At 51.6% G+C, this 15,726-nt stretch overlaps 1 protein-coding gene across 1 annotated transcript in view; it reads right to left on the minus strand.

The window, feature by feature from the left end:
- Positions 1-8,025: 8,025 nt before the first annotated feature.
- The window catches only part of CTNNBL1 (catenin beta like 1), a 47,263-nt gene continuing 39,562 nt past the window's right edge, over positions 8,026-15,726 (minus strand). The window contains exons 14-16 of the mRNA XM_064730184.1: positions 14,004-14,141; positions 13,337-13,409; positions 8,026-8,271 (exon numbers count right to left, since the gene is read on the minus strand). Coding sequence (XP_064586254.1) covers positions 8,183-8,271; positions 13,337-13,409; positions 14,004-14,141 — 300 coding nt within the window. The 3' untranslated portion in view covers positions 8,026-8,182. The remainder of the gene's footprint in view (positions 8,272-13,336; positions 13,410-14,003; positions 14,142-15,726) is intronic.

The raw sequence follows: 15,726 nt of genomic DNA on the forward strand, positions 1-15,726 counted from the left end.
ACCCCCGCACCCGCCGGGAACCCCCGATGCTGCGCCGCACCGCCGGGAACCCCAATATCACCCCACCGGAGCCCTCCCCTGCTGCCTTGCACCACCGGGAACCCCCGGCGCCGCCGGGATTCCTCGCACCGCCCCACCCGGACCCCTCCGAGCCCACTCGGGACCCTTCGGCCCCCCCGTCCCGCCAGGGCTCCCACGCCCCTCGCTGGATCCTCCGCCCCGCACTGCCGGGACTGCCCGCACTGCCAGCGCCCCGCGCACGCACGGGTCCCGCACAGGGAACGGTTTCTCCCTGGCATCCCCGGCGGCCCCGAGCCCCGCGGGGAGAGACCCCGGGCGCCGCCGGTCCCGGCCCGAGAGGCTTCAGCACCCGGGACAGCGCCCGGCCCAGGGCGCGGCTCCGCCCGGCACGGCACGGCTCGGTCTGGCAGGGCCCGGTACCGCCCAGCCCAGTGCGATCCAGTTGAGCTCAGCACGGCCCCAGAGCCTGCAGAAGCAGGGCCGGAGGGGCAGGGCCCGGCGGGTGCGGTGCCCGGTGCTCCGGCCTCACTTCAGTGCCAGGGCCCAGCTGGGGGCACTTGGAGGGGTTTTTGAAACGTTACAGGAGGAACAAGCACACGCGTCCTCGGTGTATCCTGATTGCTGTCCCCGACTGTGAAGACTCTTCTCAAAAGGAAAAACCTGCCCTGGAGTGGGTTGCAAGCTCACATGCACCCTCAGAGCCCGGCTGGAGTGTGGCTGGTGGCACCAGAGAGAGCTGGAGCAGCCACCCTGCTCCTGACACGAGCAGGATTTCATGGAACTGCTCGGATCCCCACGTCCCTTTGGGTGCATAAATCCTGAGGCCAAACCCACCAACAGCACCAACACTTGCAGAGCTGCGCCTCACAGCGGGTCACAACCACAGCACCAGCACCTGTGCCATTGCTAGACATCTTCTGAAAAGCCTAAAATTCACCAAGGGGCCCGGTGGTGCCATATCTGTGTCCTAAAGCCTGGCCTCAGCACCAGGGGAGGCACAGAGCAGGCGTCACTCACGCGAGAATATCTGCATGCAACAGAGCAATCAAAAGGATATTATGTGCTCTCTAGATAAACAGAAAAAAATCAGATTATTTCAGGTGTTTTCTGCCATGAGATGACAGATGTTGGCTGCAAAGAGATGCTTTAAATTGGATTTGAAAATACTGACTGTATTTCCTCAGCCTTCCCTTGGCAGGGCTCCAGAAAGAGTGGGGGGATTCTTCCCATTCCCCTCCAGCAAGGCAGCTCCCTGGCCAGGGAGCTGTGCTGCCTCATACCTGCTTTACTAATCAATAATTAAAAAAAAAAAAAAAAAAAAAAAAAAAAGTTGTACCTGCTGCAGCATTTGCTGCATGTCAGAATAAAGCCTGGCTCAGAGCAGAGCATTGATCTCTGCCCAAGTTCATTACTCCCTCTGGAGTTAAAAGCTGAGGGAAGGAGGGAGCAGCAGTGACAGACAAATGGGCACCACAGCTATGCCCAGCTGCTTTTACAAGTTTCCATGGCTGGTTGGGATCAGAGGGTCTCACTCTGGGATGGCAACAGCACCAGTGGCAAAGGACTTCAGGTGTCCTGAGGTGAAGCTGCCTGGAGCTGCTGAGCCAACACAGCTCAGTCAGGGAGCAGCTCTGGGCTGGATCCTGGCAAAGCAAAAGCATCAGATCTCCCAGAGGCATGTGCGAAGGCAAAAACCATGCACTGAAACTGGGGGATTCATGTGCCAAAAGATGGGGTTTGTGAAGCCCTGAAATAGGGGGTTCTTGCACTCAAAGAGTTCATGTACTGAAAGATGGAGTTCGTGCACAGAGTCAAGTGCGACAGAAGAAGCAGCAAGGACCAAGCACTCGTGTGCTCCACATTTTGGGTGACTGCCCCGGTCTCGTGGCTGCTGTCTGGCCCAGGGTCCATCCTCTGCCACTGGCCAGCAAGGGAATAAAACCAGGCCCACACTGAGGTGGCAGCTACAAACTCTGCTCCCCCAGACTTGGCACCCCATTTTGTGAAGCACCCACCCACAGGTGCAGCCAGAGCAGAGCTGCAGATGTCACCCAGTGGTGACTGCACATTCCAGGCATGGACAGGGGTTCCTGGCTCCATCCCAGCTCCTGCACCCCAACACGAGGGCAGCACATCCCCACGGGAGGCTGAGGCCATGCAGCTGCACCTCGAGGGCTGAAACCTGCCCGTGCACCACCTGAGATATTTAAATCATGTCAGGAGGAAGCAAAGAGCATAAATTCCTCCTGGAGCCAGGAACACCTCCAGAGGCAGAGCCTGAATTAAGACCCATTTCCACCAGATTTTCTGCCATCACAGTGGATGAAAAACAGGCACTGGGGCTCTGCAGGACCCAGCCGGCAGGGAAGTGCCAGTGCCTGAGTCTGAAGCTCGCTGTGAGGGTTTGGTTCTCCTCCTCAATGGTAATCCACTGAGGCCTCGGGCAGGTGCTGCTGCTGCAGCCCCTGTGGTGTGACAGGGATGCGGGGGGAGGTCACTCGCACACGGAGGCGGGAGCAGAGCCCGCTGCGGAGCGGGTCCCTTATCTGCACTCTCGTTATTGCTCCGAACAGCCGGCACCGCCCTCACAGGGCTTCTCTTTCAGCAGAACGGGCCCAGGGACTCGCTCTCGAGGATGAAACACTCCTCATCTCTGCCAGTGCCGGGTTCTGCCCACTGCTCAGTGCTGCTCGGGGGGGCACTCGCCAGATGGAGGAAAGCAGCCGGCAGTGCCATGCAGTGAAACCACAGAGATCCCAGAGGCACCACATCCACCGTGGGCACGGCTTGTGTGCCTGTGAGGTTTGCATGTGAATTCCCTGGGACACGTGTCCATCAGGAAAAGGCAGCCTGCAAAGCTGGAGGGTGCAGTGGAGTTCAGAAGAGCTGGATGGGGTTGGAAGGGGATGGGGGTCAGCCAGATTGGCAGCACCTCACAGGCCATCAGCCTCAGGGGGACACACAGACCCTGAAGGGCACAAAGAACATCCCTGGGGACACAGCTCTAACCTGGAGTTGCCCAAGGACACGCAGAATGAAAGCAAGAACATCCTTCCTGCTGGATCCCAAGTGCTGCTCATGCTCATTCCAATGCCAACACTACATGTTCTGTTTTGACAGCAAAAGCTGCCCAGCAAAGGGAAGGAAAAAACCCTCAAACCCAAACCCCAGAGCTGCTGAAGCACTGGGGTGTGCCTCATGCATTATTTTGAAATTCACCTCTTTAAAGGTTCATGCAGGGCACCCCAAGGCTCAGCACTGAGCTCTCCTGACGTCCAGGAGCCAACGCTGGAATTTGCGTCTGCCTGGGAGAGTGAATTGGGTTGTTCATCTCTCTGACGGGCAGAATAAACACCCTCCACATTGATACCGAGCTCATTTCTGATACTTGTTTAGGGACTTGACAATTCCTGTATAAAAGGATTTCCTTCCACAGCTGAAGTTTGACATTCCTGCATTATTAGATTATTTGCAAAGGTCTGCGTGCGCTGCAGGAAAACAACGCTCCCGCCAGGCAGCATTAGAGCCTGCTCCTGCACAAATCATCCTGGGCACAGCCAGCCATGGAGGCAGAGCCTGTTGGATCCCCTGGAGCAGGGAGGGAGCAGCCAGGGAGGCAGCGAGTGGGAGCTCAGGTGAGCAAACACAACCCACCCACCCACACCACGACAGCATCAAAAATAACAGACCCAGCAGGAGAGGGGTTCTGGGGCACAGCCCTGCCCAGTGGCACGACCTGGCTGGGAGAGCAATGGGAGCATTTCTGGGCAGGGACACGCGGTGTTTTTGTCCCCCTGCCTGTTTTGGGATGGTCACAGCCCTGTGTCTCTGGCTCCCCACGCTGGGGAGCCCTGGGAGTCCCAGCACAATGTGGGAAAAGCAGCAGGAACCCCACACCCCCAGCACATGGGGGCTTTGGGACTCAAAGGCCTCTGCCCAGAGCAGCCCCTGCACAGGGAAGCCTCCAAAGCATAAAATTCAGAAGAAAATGACTTGAAAAGAATTATTTCTTCAGAGAACTCAAGCCCGTTTCCAGGCCATTAACTCCTTCCTCTGCAGAACCCACCGCCAGGTTCCTGATGGAGAGGAGCAATATCACAGGTGTCCATCATTGTGGAACAGTTCCCTCTTTCCAAACAATTAAGCACCAAAAAAATTAAATGTAAAAAAACCAAACAAAAAATACCACAAAGCAACCAGCCCTTCCGCCTCCAAACAATTTCCTGCCCCAAGAGAAAAGCTTTCCCTGAGAGCAAGGCCTTAAAAGAAAAAAAATATTTTACAAAATCAATAGTGTAAGTGACTTATTTCGCAGCTGATGGTTTGCTCCCAGTGCTGCCAGCCTCTCACTGTATTTAGCACAGCCTCAGTCCCTCCACTGGGATATCAGGAGATGTTCCTCAGACATGATTTACACTCATTTCTCCCCGTTTAGGGAGGCTCAGCCGGGAGCGCAGCTGAAGATGGATTTGGACACACAGTGAGGATGGTTGGTGCCTCTCTCCCGTGGCCAGGGGGAAATGCCATCAGCTCCTGCCACTCCCAGCAGGAGGAATCCAGTGCTCCCACCCTCCCTGACACTGCCAGCACTGGGGCTCCCACTGCATGGATGGTGTCACCATCCCTCTCCCTCCCCCTTCCCCAGGACTTGCACCAGGATTTCCCCAGCCCCAGCCAAGCCCTGCCTGGCCTCAGCCCAACCAAACCCCACCAGGGCAAGCACCTCCATGGAGCAAAGGAATCCACAGACCGAGGACAGCATCTCCCTCATCCTTTGCTGCTTTCCTTCTTTTAAATCCTGCTCTGGTGCTCAGCAGTGTTGTGCACTGGTACCGAGGGCTGCAGAGCCCTGATCACAGTCCAGATGTTGGGGTGACAGGCTCATCCCTGCCTGCAGCAGCCACTGCCCACAGCTGGTGTCAGCCTGGGGGATCCCCAGGGCTCGGAGCTCCCCCCACTGCACCCCAGGATCCTGCTGCAGAGGCAGGTGTGAAGCACCACGCTGAACAACACTCTGCCAGCTCCTTTCTCCTGGAGGGCAAGATTCCTCCTTCCCATCACCAGAGTGCCCCATCCATCATGTTCCCTCTAATTACCTTCTCATTTACCTCTTTAGTCAAATCTGTTTACAATCAGAGATGAGAAAGCACAGCCCAGGGAGGGGTACAAGGGGGAGGGGTCTCTGTCCCTGCATGTTTTGCTGCCCTGTGCCGAGGCTGGCCTGGTACTCTGAGAGCAGAGGGGGCAGGGGAGTGTGGCTCAGCACAATGAGGGCTCACAGAGGAGCCAAGGCCACCAGGCTCCTGTCACCACTCCCTGCCATCACTCCCAGCAGCCCAGAGTCCCACAGGTGCTACCTGTGGGTTGTGCCAGTCCTGCACCCTCTCCCAAAACCCACATTTAGCTCGAAAGCCAACAGTGATGCTGCTGTTCCACGGCTACAGAACCAGCAGGGTTAAAGCAGGGCACAAATCCCCCTGTCTGCAGCCTATGACTGCTTCCTCAAGGAAATCTGTTATTAGCTCCACCTTTTAATCCTCCCTCAATTACAATAACGTCATTCTCCACAACTGCCAAGACTCGGGGTGCCCATCCTCACACCTCTTAGGCTTTTCTGTGCTGCTCAATATGACAGCACAAATGAGCTGGCTAGGAGTAGCACATTAAGCTGAATAATTACTTTAATTAATAACAGTGTGCCCAGGTGGGCCCCCAGCCTCTCCCAAGGACCAAGGCAGAGGATCCAGTCTTTCCCAGCAGTGGGGTGTGGGGCCAGTGTGGGTGCATGGCAGGGCCTGCAGTGATTACAGGATCAAAATCAAGTGGGCTCCTTTGGAGCAGTAGGGTTCCTCCCTCTGAAAGAGCTTGGAAATTAGAAGAGAATAATTCGTCATCCACCTTGTAAAAGCCTGATTTGCAGGAACTATCTCTGCACAAATTCTGCAGCAACATCTGGAGCACCCTCATCCATCACAGGGACAGTGGCTGGGCTAGGTGGGATGAGCACACTGCCATTCCCTAATCCCACAAATTCTTCTTTCAGCTGGGGAACACAATACTCATGGCAAGGCACTCCTGTTCCCCAGGGGCAGCACCACAGCCCTGAGAACTGTGAGGGACAGAACAGGGGTGGCACCTTGTCCCCAGCCCCACAGAGGGAACACCACCTCACCTCACAGGACGTTGCTGAGCCCAGGCCCCACCACAGGCTGTGCCTGTTTCCTCTCCTGATCCAGGACAGCACTGACTGCTGGCAGCTGGAGCAGTGCCAGGACCCTTTCCTGCTCCCCAGGGAACCCACACACCACAGCACCACGCTTTTGGTTCCTCCAGCCCCTGTCCTTTCTGCAAGAGCTTCCAATGTGAGCTCACTGGCACAACCCCCCGTGGCAGTGACCAACATTTCACTCCCAGCAGATGCTGCAGGAGGTTTTCCCCATCTGAGAGGAGCCAACTCAGAGCAGGGATCATGCACTGCATACCCACAGCAGCTCACCAGCTGTGCATGGAAATGATCACAAGTACATACACACATGCAGCAAACAGCAAAACCAGGTTTAAAATGGGCACTCAGATTTATAAACTTACCTTGTCCTTAGGCAGTTCACTGAAGTTTTCTCAAGACCTTCCCTGCCCTTTTCTCCCCGAGATACACAGCCCCACTTCTCACCTGAAGCTGTTCCACATTCACTAAGTCCCCTTTCTGCCCTGCCTCAAACTTTCTGAGATCCCTCCCTTTCTCCTCAGCTCCTCCAACACAAGCACAGTGTGAGGGCACAGCCAGTTATCTTCCAGGAGAAAACAGAGACCAGCTCTGACCACAACTCCACTGGTGAGGAAAGGGAATGATTCCCAGAATCAAGTAAAAACCTAAACACATCTGAAAGCTAAAGGAAAAAACACCTCTAAGGAAGCAGATTGAAAACAGAAGAAAGAAATGAGGAATTTGACAAGTTCTGCACAAAAGAAATATATTTTTGCAGCTTTTTGTGGCTGCTGAAGCCACGACTTCCATGCTGATGCCCTGAACACCAGTGTTCAATAGCACCAGGCCAGCAGTGCCTGTGCAGTGAGGATTGAAGGAAGCCTTTAAGCTTGCCTGACAATGCATTTTTCTTGGAGATAAAAAATGAATGCTGCCAGCATGCAAATCTCTCTAAATTAGGCACGGCCCAGCTTGCGGGAGCCACGATGGCTTGTGATGACAGTCATTAACTTCAGCAGCAGAAAAGAGGATGCAGGAAAATATCCTCTGCTACTTCCCATCCCAGCTGGGAGTCCCGGCTCAGGGAAGCACTGAGTCTGGCACAATGACACCCAAAACCACACTGTGGCTGATGAGAATGAGCTGTGGCTCCTTTCCCTGGGGCAGGCAGGGCCATCCCTCTGCTCTCAGGGACTTGCTGCTGCTCCAAGAGCCAAGCTCCCTGTCCAGGAACCACAACACTGCTTTTCTACTGAACAAGCACAGCCAAGAGCAAAAACTGACAGTGAAAGCAAGGCAATGGAATTTGGGCATGTCACTGCTTACCTCCCCTCACTCTTAGTTTCTGGGTAAAACCCCAATGGACTCATTCCCTCTTTAGGAGGGAACAGTGACCAGCCTGTGCCAGAACCTACTTTCAATTCCCACTCACCTTTGGGAAGATGTACCAGGAATGGCTGATGTGGCAAATTCCTGGATCTCAGTGCCACTGAAGAAGGGATGAACTGGACACACACCACCACCTCAGCCTCCCTGGTTCCCATCAGAGCAAGGGTTGTACATTTTCATTAATGGATCAGGCTGGAATAACCTGCCAACAGTCTATCGAGCCAGGCAGGCTTCCTCTCTGCCCTCCCTGCCACACATACATTTGTATTGTTTCACACTGATCCTTGGCAGTTTGATTTAGGGGGAAAAAGATAAAAAAGATGAGAACCTCATGCTGGCTTTGTGCTGGATATGCAGCTGCAGCCACACTCACAGAACACTGCTCAAATAACAAACCAGCAACTAAAAAAAAAAAGCAAACTATCTTTAATATCTCCCAAATCCCATTTAGAAGCAGTTTCATAGAAACATCACTTTGATCGTGCAAGAGAGGCTGGAGGAGGGGCAGGAGGAGGGAGCACTGGCGCCAGGTCCTTGTGGGCAGACACAGAGGTGTCTCCCAGGGCCTCAGAAATTCTCCAGCAGATCCAGGATCCGTTTCTGCTCGCTCTCCCTGAACTCCTGGTTCTTCCCGTCCCCGATGTTCTCCGCATACTCTGCAGGGAGAGAGAGAGCACAGGGACACAGGCTTTGAGTGCCACAGCAACAAACAAAGGGCCACAACTCCTGCACACACCACAGAGGAATCTACACCCACACTACTGCAAACAGCCACACGGGAATTAATGCAAGGAGCATTGATGGTTTTCCTGCCCATCCCCAGGGTTAAAGCTTTGCATAACAAACACCTGCTGACACTCATTAAAGCTTCTGTGGCAGACAGACACAGAGAACTCCCTGCTCTGGCCCAAGCAGACAGCAGCATCCAGGAGCACCCATTCCTTGGCATGGGAGTCATGGCATTATGCCCAAGAAATGCCAACAGTACCATAAATCACTGCAAATCACCAGCTTCCCAGGTCCCTTTGGACACTGGGTGTCATCAGGGAAGGTCAGGCAGGGTCTGTGACAACTGTCAATCATTCCCAGCCCTGGGTTTACCATGCTGGCTGTCCAAGCATCCTGAATGAGGATTTTTGCCCAGGAGACCCCAATTCCTCCATCTACCCAGTGCTTTTAACCACACAGAAGAAAAGCCACCAGTTGAGACTTAACTACAAACTAAACTACTTGTCATCAGGCAGAGGACACCAGACCCTGACCACAGTCATGCCCATCCATGTACATGGCCAAACAGCACAGAACTAAACATTCCCTCTGTAGCTCTCCTCCCTGATATTCATTTGGAGCTGGCAGCTCTCATCCCCTACCAGCTCCCTCCTTCCTGCAACCAGAACCTGCATTTTCAAAGATGGTTTAAAAAGAAAATATGAAAAGCAGGTTCTGAGCTGCAGAAGCAAGGAGCTGAACAAATCTGAGGAATCAGGAGCAGGCTGATGGTTAAGACAGCACTTCCCTGCCTCCGCCTGCTTGCATTCTTTCCCTTCTTCCAAACAAACAGAACAGCTTGTATTCAGCACTGAATGGTAAGTTGCTGCAGAAAGTTTGCTTTAATATTTATACATTTAGCACAGCTACACGCTCTGAGCTCCATCAAAGCCTTTGTTACAGGAGCACTGAAAGCAGTGAGGACAGGCAGAAGTTAGCTGATGTGGGAGTCTTCCCTCCTGTGTGTACACACACTCTCTCCATGTAAAAGCAGTAGAGTTCTTTACCAAGCCTCTGGGAAAATATCTTTAATATTTATAAATTTCTCCAGTACCTGTAACATGAGCAGGTGGTAATGCTGTGGTTTGCTGCAGGTGAACCTGAGCTACCCACTGTCCCTGCAAAGGGACCAGATCAGGGCATCTTCTCTCAGTGTATGAGCTGCTCTGCACAGCTCTCAAAAGCAGCAGAAAGCTCCTGCAAGGAGGGATTCCCTGTATCCTGTGCATGGACTGATTGCTGGGAGGCAGCTCAGCCCTGCCGTGCTGTGAGGGCTCTGGGCTGGGCTGGGGATCCAAACTCAGGCAGGAGATGATCCCAGTGCACAGGGATGGGGTCCCCTTCTTAGCTCAGGCTCCCCTGTCCCCTCAGGCAGTACCAGAGCCTGAGTACTGGGGCTCCTGGAGGAGCAGCCCCTTCCATGCTCCATCAGGGTAAGTGCCTCTGGAACATGGCAGTGGATGTAAGTGCTGGAGTTTATTGCAGCCCAAGGGCAACACTTCCCACCTGCAGTGGCCTCTCCAAGCCCAGGTGAGGGACAGCCATGGTTTCCAAGCCTGGCACATCCAGCAGCTCTGCCCCCAGCTGTAAGGACGGCCAGACTGCCTGGACTAGGGCTGGAGCAGGGAGCCACTGAGGGCCACTAATGGCACTGCCCTTCCTTTGTACTGGGAGATCACCCAAACAAAAACAAGACACAAATTCTTCTTATCTTGTCCAAAAGCTCAGCATTTCTCCTTCTAAACATCTAGGCTTTGTAAGACTAAAACCCCTGTTAATCTAAGGCAGAATGTTTACTGGGTTATGACAGCTGCTAATGCTCATTTGAAGCATTAGCAGCTTGAAGACACCAGATAAAACCCCCAGAACCAGGCTTAAAAAAGTAAATCTCCAACTGAGATTTTATGTATTTACTTTTTTATTTAAAATTCCACCACTTCACTGAGACTGCTAAAAAAAATCAAATGTAAGCTGCTCCTGCCAACAGTTAACCAGAGCTTACACACTGCTGTAGCTACACAAAGGGAAAGGGCCCAAGATTGGTTTCTGCTTCATTAGACAAAATACAATGGTTACAGAACAGTAAAAATCAATTGGGAAATACTGAGGCTTGTAATGGATATTGGAAGCTCTGGAGCCTGCACAGATGGAGGCACCGTGAGCCAGACTGAGCTCCATCCTCAGAGCACACTGACCCTTCCTTTGTGTTTACCTGTGCTAACAGGTTTGGGCTGGAATGTGCAGCAGACATTCCACATGCCCAGCTCCCAGTGTGCCTGCTCACCTGACACCAGGTGTGAGGGGGGGACTCAGCAGGAGCAGCTCTGACAGAGCTCCTGAGGTAGCCAGGATCAATGGCAAGTCCCTCTGGATCAGTGAGGAACAGGGAGATTTGCCATTCTAGAGCCAAGTATCACTTCAGAGAAGCCTGTGCCTCACTCCATTCCCAATGACAGATGGAGATCAGGCACCACCCCAAGATACAGACACTGCTGCCATCCCCAATCCAGCCTCCATCCCCAAAACACCTCCCTAGCCAAGGTACACACCACTCAGTTGTTTTCTTCCAAAGCATAAACTAACTGTCCTGTTGCAAGAAATGCTTGATCTTCCAGAAAAAGGAAGTGTGGGAGGACTGGTCAGCCTGCAGAAATGCATTAATGAGCCTCTCGTTATTCCCTGCCCACTCCTCCCCCTTGAAAGCTCCACCATAAGAAAACAGTCTCGCTTCCTTGCTTGCATCGTAAGTAATTCTGAGCCACCCCAAGGGATCCATCAGCTGTCAGGTTGCCAGAGAAACATGGAGAATATGTAGGCCATAAAAATCAAACTAAAAACTGAGCATCTAATTAGTATGCAAAAATAGAAAATAAAAACTGAACAAGAGCAAAACACTGAACGAAAAGTAAAAATAAACCAGTCCTCATCTGTCCTGAGAGCAAGTTGGGAAGTAGCCTGGAAACATTTTCCAGCCAAGGCTCAAGCTCCTGATCTCTCAGTCACTTGCAATAGTCTTGTGTAGTTGAGTCCAATGAAGTTTTGGAAGCCCCTTGCTAGCCCAGCATCCCAGCAGCATCCCACTGCAGGCTCCACACCCAAATCCCTGCTCCAGTCCCTTGGCTCCCCAGGGAAGCTGTCCAGGGAAGTGACTCCTTCAGAGAACAGGTGCATGTCCCTGGTGCTGCTGCTGTTCCAGGCTGGTGAATCTGTGCTGACTGTGCATGTGGACACAGGTGTGTAACTACTGAAATGCTCAGATTTCAGAGCCCAGACTGCAGCTGAGCCCAGTGCTGCCTCCCAGGTCCCACTGCAGGACTTCACAAGAAATTTATCTTCTAAGAAATTTATCACTGAGGTTATGATTATTGTCTTTAAAAGTCTCTAAAACTAGCAAGTTTAAGAGTTGGGGAGAGCTGCAGTCAGAGCCCAAACTCTGTACCCATCCCTGCATTATTAGCAAGCCAACATGCCCCTTCAGGCAGGGAACGTGCTGCTGCTGAGAGCTCCAACCCAGCACGACCCTGAGCTTGCAACACCCGACATAAGCACAGAGAAAGTTTCACAATGCAAGTCACTGTCTGGAAAAGAAAGAATCAGATGAAATTTTAATGCAGCTGCCCTCCAATTCAGCTTGGTATGTAAGTCAACACCCCAGAGCCGTGACCGTGAGATGTGCAAATCCAGCAGGGTGTGCAGACAACTCCCCCAGGGACACACGGCCCAGGGCAAGTGTGGGAATCTGAACAGGGATGTGGCCATAGTCCACGTTGGAAAGGGGCAGTTTAGAGGCAGGAATTTTCAAGTATCAGAATTAAAATCAGAAAAGACATCCTATGCAGCTCCCCTGCTCAGCAGCAGGCATTAACTTGCACTTCATTGTTAAAGACAAGGGCCAAAGAGATTGCCTATAGCTGCAGGTAATTTCACACTGTCAGAAAATCACTCTTGATTTTGTCATAGAAGCCAGCCCTCTGATTCCTTTTTTCCTGCATATGAGAAGGGAGAAAACCGACAGGTTTTGCAGGAAATAAGCTGTGTGTACCTGCCATTGTTGAAGTGGGGGCAAGAAAAGCCCAGGAGAACATTGTTGCTCCCCAAGAAAGCAGAAACACTGAAATACAGCCCACTATCCCAGAAATGCTGTCAAGCTTCCCTTCCCTCCAGAAGAAAAATAGACTCCTCTCCTCACACTGAAAACAACACAGCCCCTTTGGAGCAGATACAGTCCATAAGGAAGCATCTTCTCCAGGCAGCTCTGGGTCCCTGCTGCTCCCACTAAGCCTCTCAGCTCCAAGGGGCCATGGGAAGAGGCTGAGTCCTGCCCTTCTCTCCCCCAGTTCCACTGGCTGCTGCTGCTGAAGGACAGCAGGCTGCAAAGGAGGGCTACAGCTCAAATAGGCATTGCTCTAATTCACCACGAGCATTAAAAATAACAAGCAGTACTTTAAAATTGGGATTGCAAATCACAACAGCTACATTTTAAAGCTATGGAGGATACTTTAATGCTATAATCCCTATTAATTTGACACTAAGAACAAGACAAATACACCACGGGTACTAATATGGTGCAGATGGTAAAGTGCAAGGCCATGTTAATGAAAGATGAGACTCCACTATTCTTCCCTCTAGCAGGCATGTGCACTTCCCTTAAATATTTACTCTCACGTTAATGTCAGCAGTGAATTCCAGCCAGGCTGGAGCTGATGGAAGCGTGCAGTGATGTGCTGCTCTCTGACAGCAGCTACAGCAAGTGTCCAAACTCGGAGGCAAAGCAAAGCACACCACTAATCAGGGTGATTCCAGCCCTGCCAGGATCTCAGAACACTGCTCAGCTGCTGCCTGGAGATGCTCAGGAAGCCAGGGAGAATTACATGTGAAGGCTCAGCCTGCAAAGCCATGACCAAGCTGTCCCTGGTAGCCATGAGACACTTGCACAAAAATATCTCTACTCACCCTTCAGGATGTGTCGAACAATTTTAATGGAGCTGCCTCTCATGTTCAGGATCTGGTGGACTCTCTGACGAATCTGATGGAGAGCAGGACAGAGAAGAAAGAGATTTTCAACATGAGTCCATGCACAGCTCCACTTTTTCCCACTTTGAGGGATAAACAGAGACCTGAGCACCACAAAAACCAACTCAGTCTTGGCAGCCCTCAGCATCTGCTCAGGAACACCCAGGAAGGCACATGGCACAGAAATAAGAAGCCACAGAATGCATTCACAAACCCCAATGTATTCACAGAGGAAGCAGAGATGCAGCATTTTGCACACATCAAGAAAAGCTGTAGCTGTGCTTTTATGAGACCTCCCAAGAGCACATCCCTTCCCCCTGCTCTCTCAGCAGTGGCATCAACATGGCCCTTCCATTTCAAACCCTGACCTTGCTCACACTGATTATATGAATTTAGTGACAGCAATCAACTTCTGTCCCCACTAATGCCCTATCTGCTGCAACTTGATGGAGCTGTATGGAAACAAATGAAATAAACAGGAGGTTTCCTCCTGAAAAGGAAATTAGAGAAACAATTACTCAACACAGCATTTGCAAAGATTTAGAACCTTGTCTGCACCATGAATGCAAACATTAAGATGATCTGCCAGCCTTGTAGGCAGCTTTACCTGGGGAACATTGGCATTACAGATCTCTGCCATGATGTAACAGATGAGCTGCAGCACAAAGAGCCCGGCATCCAGACGACGGAGATAGAATTCATCTTCCATGTCATCGTCTATGATCTCTCCTCGACGCACCATGTCCTGTAAAGCCACACAAAGGAAAGGTGTGAGGATTCTCTCAGAGCACAGGAGTGGCAAAATGTTCATGGAATTTGTGGTTTCTTAAGAATTGTTTTGTTCCCCCAAACATCAGCCATATATTTCTCACAGAAGAAGTATTTTTAATAATTCATTTAAATTCACAAAACATTTCATTCCGTTTTGAAGAAGTTTTGCCTTTGCTGGTCATGAAGTGTGTCGATCTGCAAGTCAAAATTTTAATTTAAACATACAAATCACATTTCTACATTGAGGGGTGAGAGTGTGTGACTATGGAACAGACCCATGTATCCGTGATTTACAAGTTCTTTGTCAGAATGGAACAAAACCTGCTCTTTTACTGGCCATCTGAGGGTGCTGTTCAGCAGTGCAGAACATGACTCCAGCATACTCAAAGAGCTATCAGGCTTCTATCTTCATGATTGACTGACACATGAGAAAACACATCTGGAAATCCTGCTTTTCTGGGCCCAGCCAGGCTCTTCCAGCTGTTTCTAAGGGGTGCTGCCAGGGCAGACCCAGGACAGGGTTTTTTAGCCAAAGACTCCCATGGGAATGCTGACCCACCATCAATCCTTCTTCTGTATACATGAGTTTCACCAGAGAGACCTGCCCAGAGGAAGAATGAAAGAGGCCATTCCATCCCTCCATTCCATTCCATCCCTCATGCCCAGAGAGCTCATCTTCTTCAAAACACTGCCAAGAGCCACCCAGCAGCAAGCTCGGAGCAATCTCCTCTGAGCTGGCCCCAGATGTGCCTGTGCTCCATCCTCATGGGGGCTGACAGGCCCAAACAACTGTGTCACATGTCACCTTCTGCATTTTGGGGTTTGTCTTCAGGATTTGCTCTTAAACAAAGGAAGCAGCTCTGATTTATTCCGCAGCAGCTGGCAGGTGGGCGCACACCATCAGAGCAATATTTCCTCATTAGAGCCATCACCCGCAATGCTCTGCAGGACGTGCCTCCTCAGGTGCATGTGCTCCAGGAACCCAGGCACCAGCACCAAAGCTGACTGAGGATGCCAAATTTTGCTGCTCTGTCAAGCCAAGCCCTCACACCTCGTGGTGAGTTGAGGGGTTTAGGCGTAAGAAGGAAAATGAGCCCTGTGCAATTGTCCCTGGAGGAGGGCAATGGATGCTCCCCGGATAGAAATCTGATGGAGTGACTTAGACAGCTGATTCTCACTTCCTCTTAAAAGAGAGAGGAAAGCTTTGGTAGTGGAATACTTCTCCTTCCCTCTTAGAAATCCAGTCTGCCAGTAAAAGAACAAGTTTAGAAGGCAGTGCCTTCTTCATTGTGTTGTGACATCAACGGCTTTGGCTACACTCAATGTGACACTTTAGCATCAGATCCTGATGACTCCAACACATGCATGACTGTCATTTACTCCAGGCTTTCAAAATCATAGGCACAGGCATGACTGGGCAAAGCCTGCATGTGAGCTCTTGCCAGTAAATAGAAAAATCTAATTTTGTGCAGAGAGTGACTTCCCTCACCCTAAATCCATGCCAAATGGCTCAAATCTGGTCTCTAAAGCTGAACAATGATGAGTCTGGCTAGTGAGAG

The sequence above is a fragment of the Zonotrichia leucophrys genome, chromosome 20 (assembly GCF_028769735.1).
Source record: "Zonotrichia leucophrys gambelii isolate GWCS_2022_RI chromosome 20, RI_Zleu_2.0, whole genome shotgun sequence".
NCBI classification, from domain to species: domain Eukaryota; kingdom Metazoa; phylum Chordata; class Aves; order Passeriformes; family Passerellidae; genus Zonotrichia; species Zonotrichia leucophrys.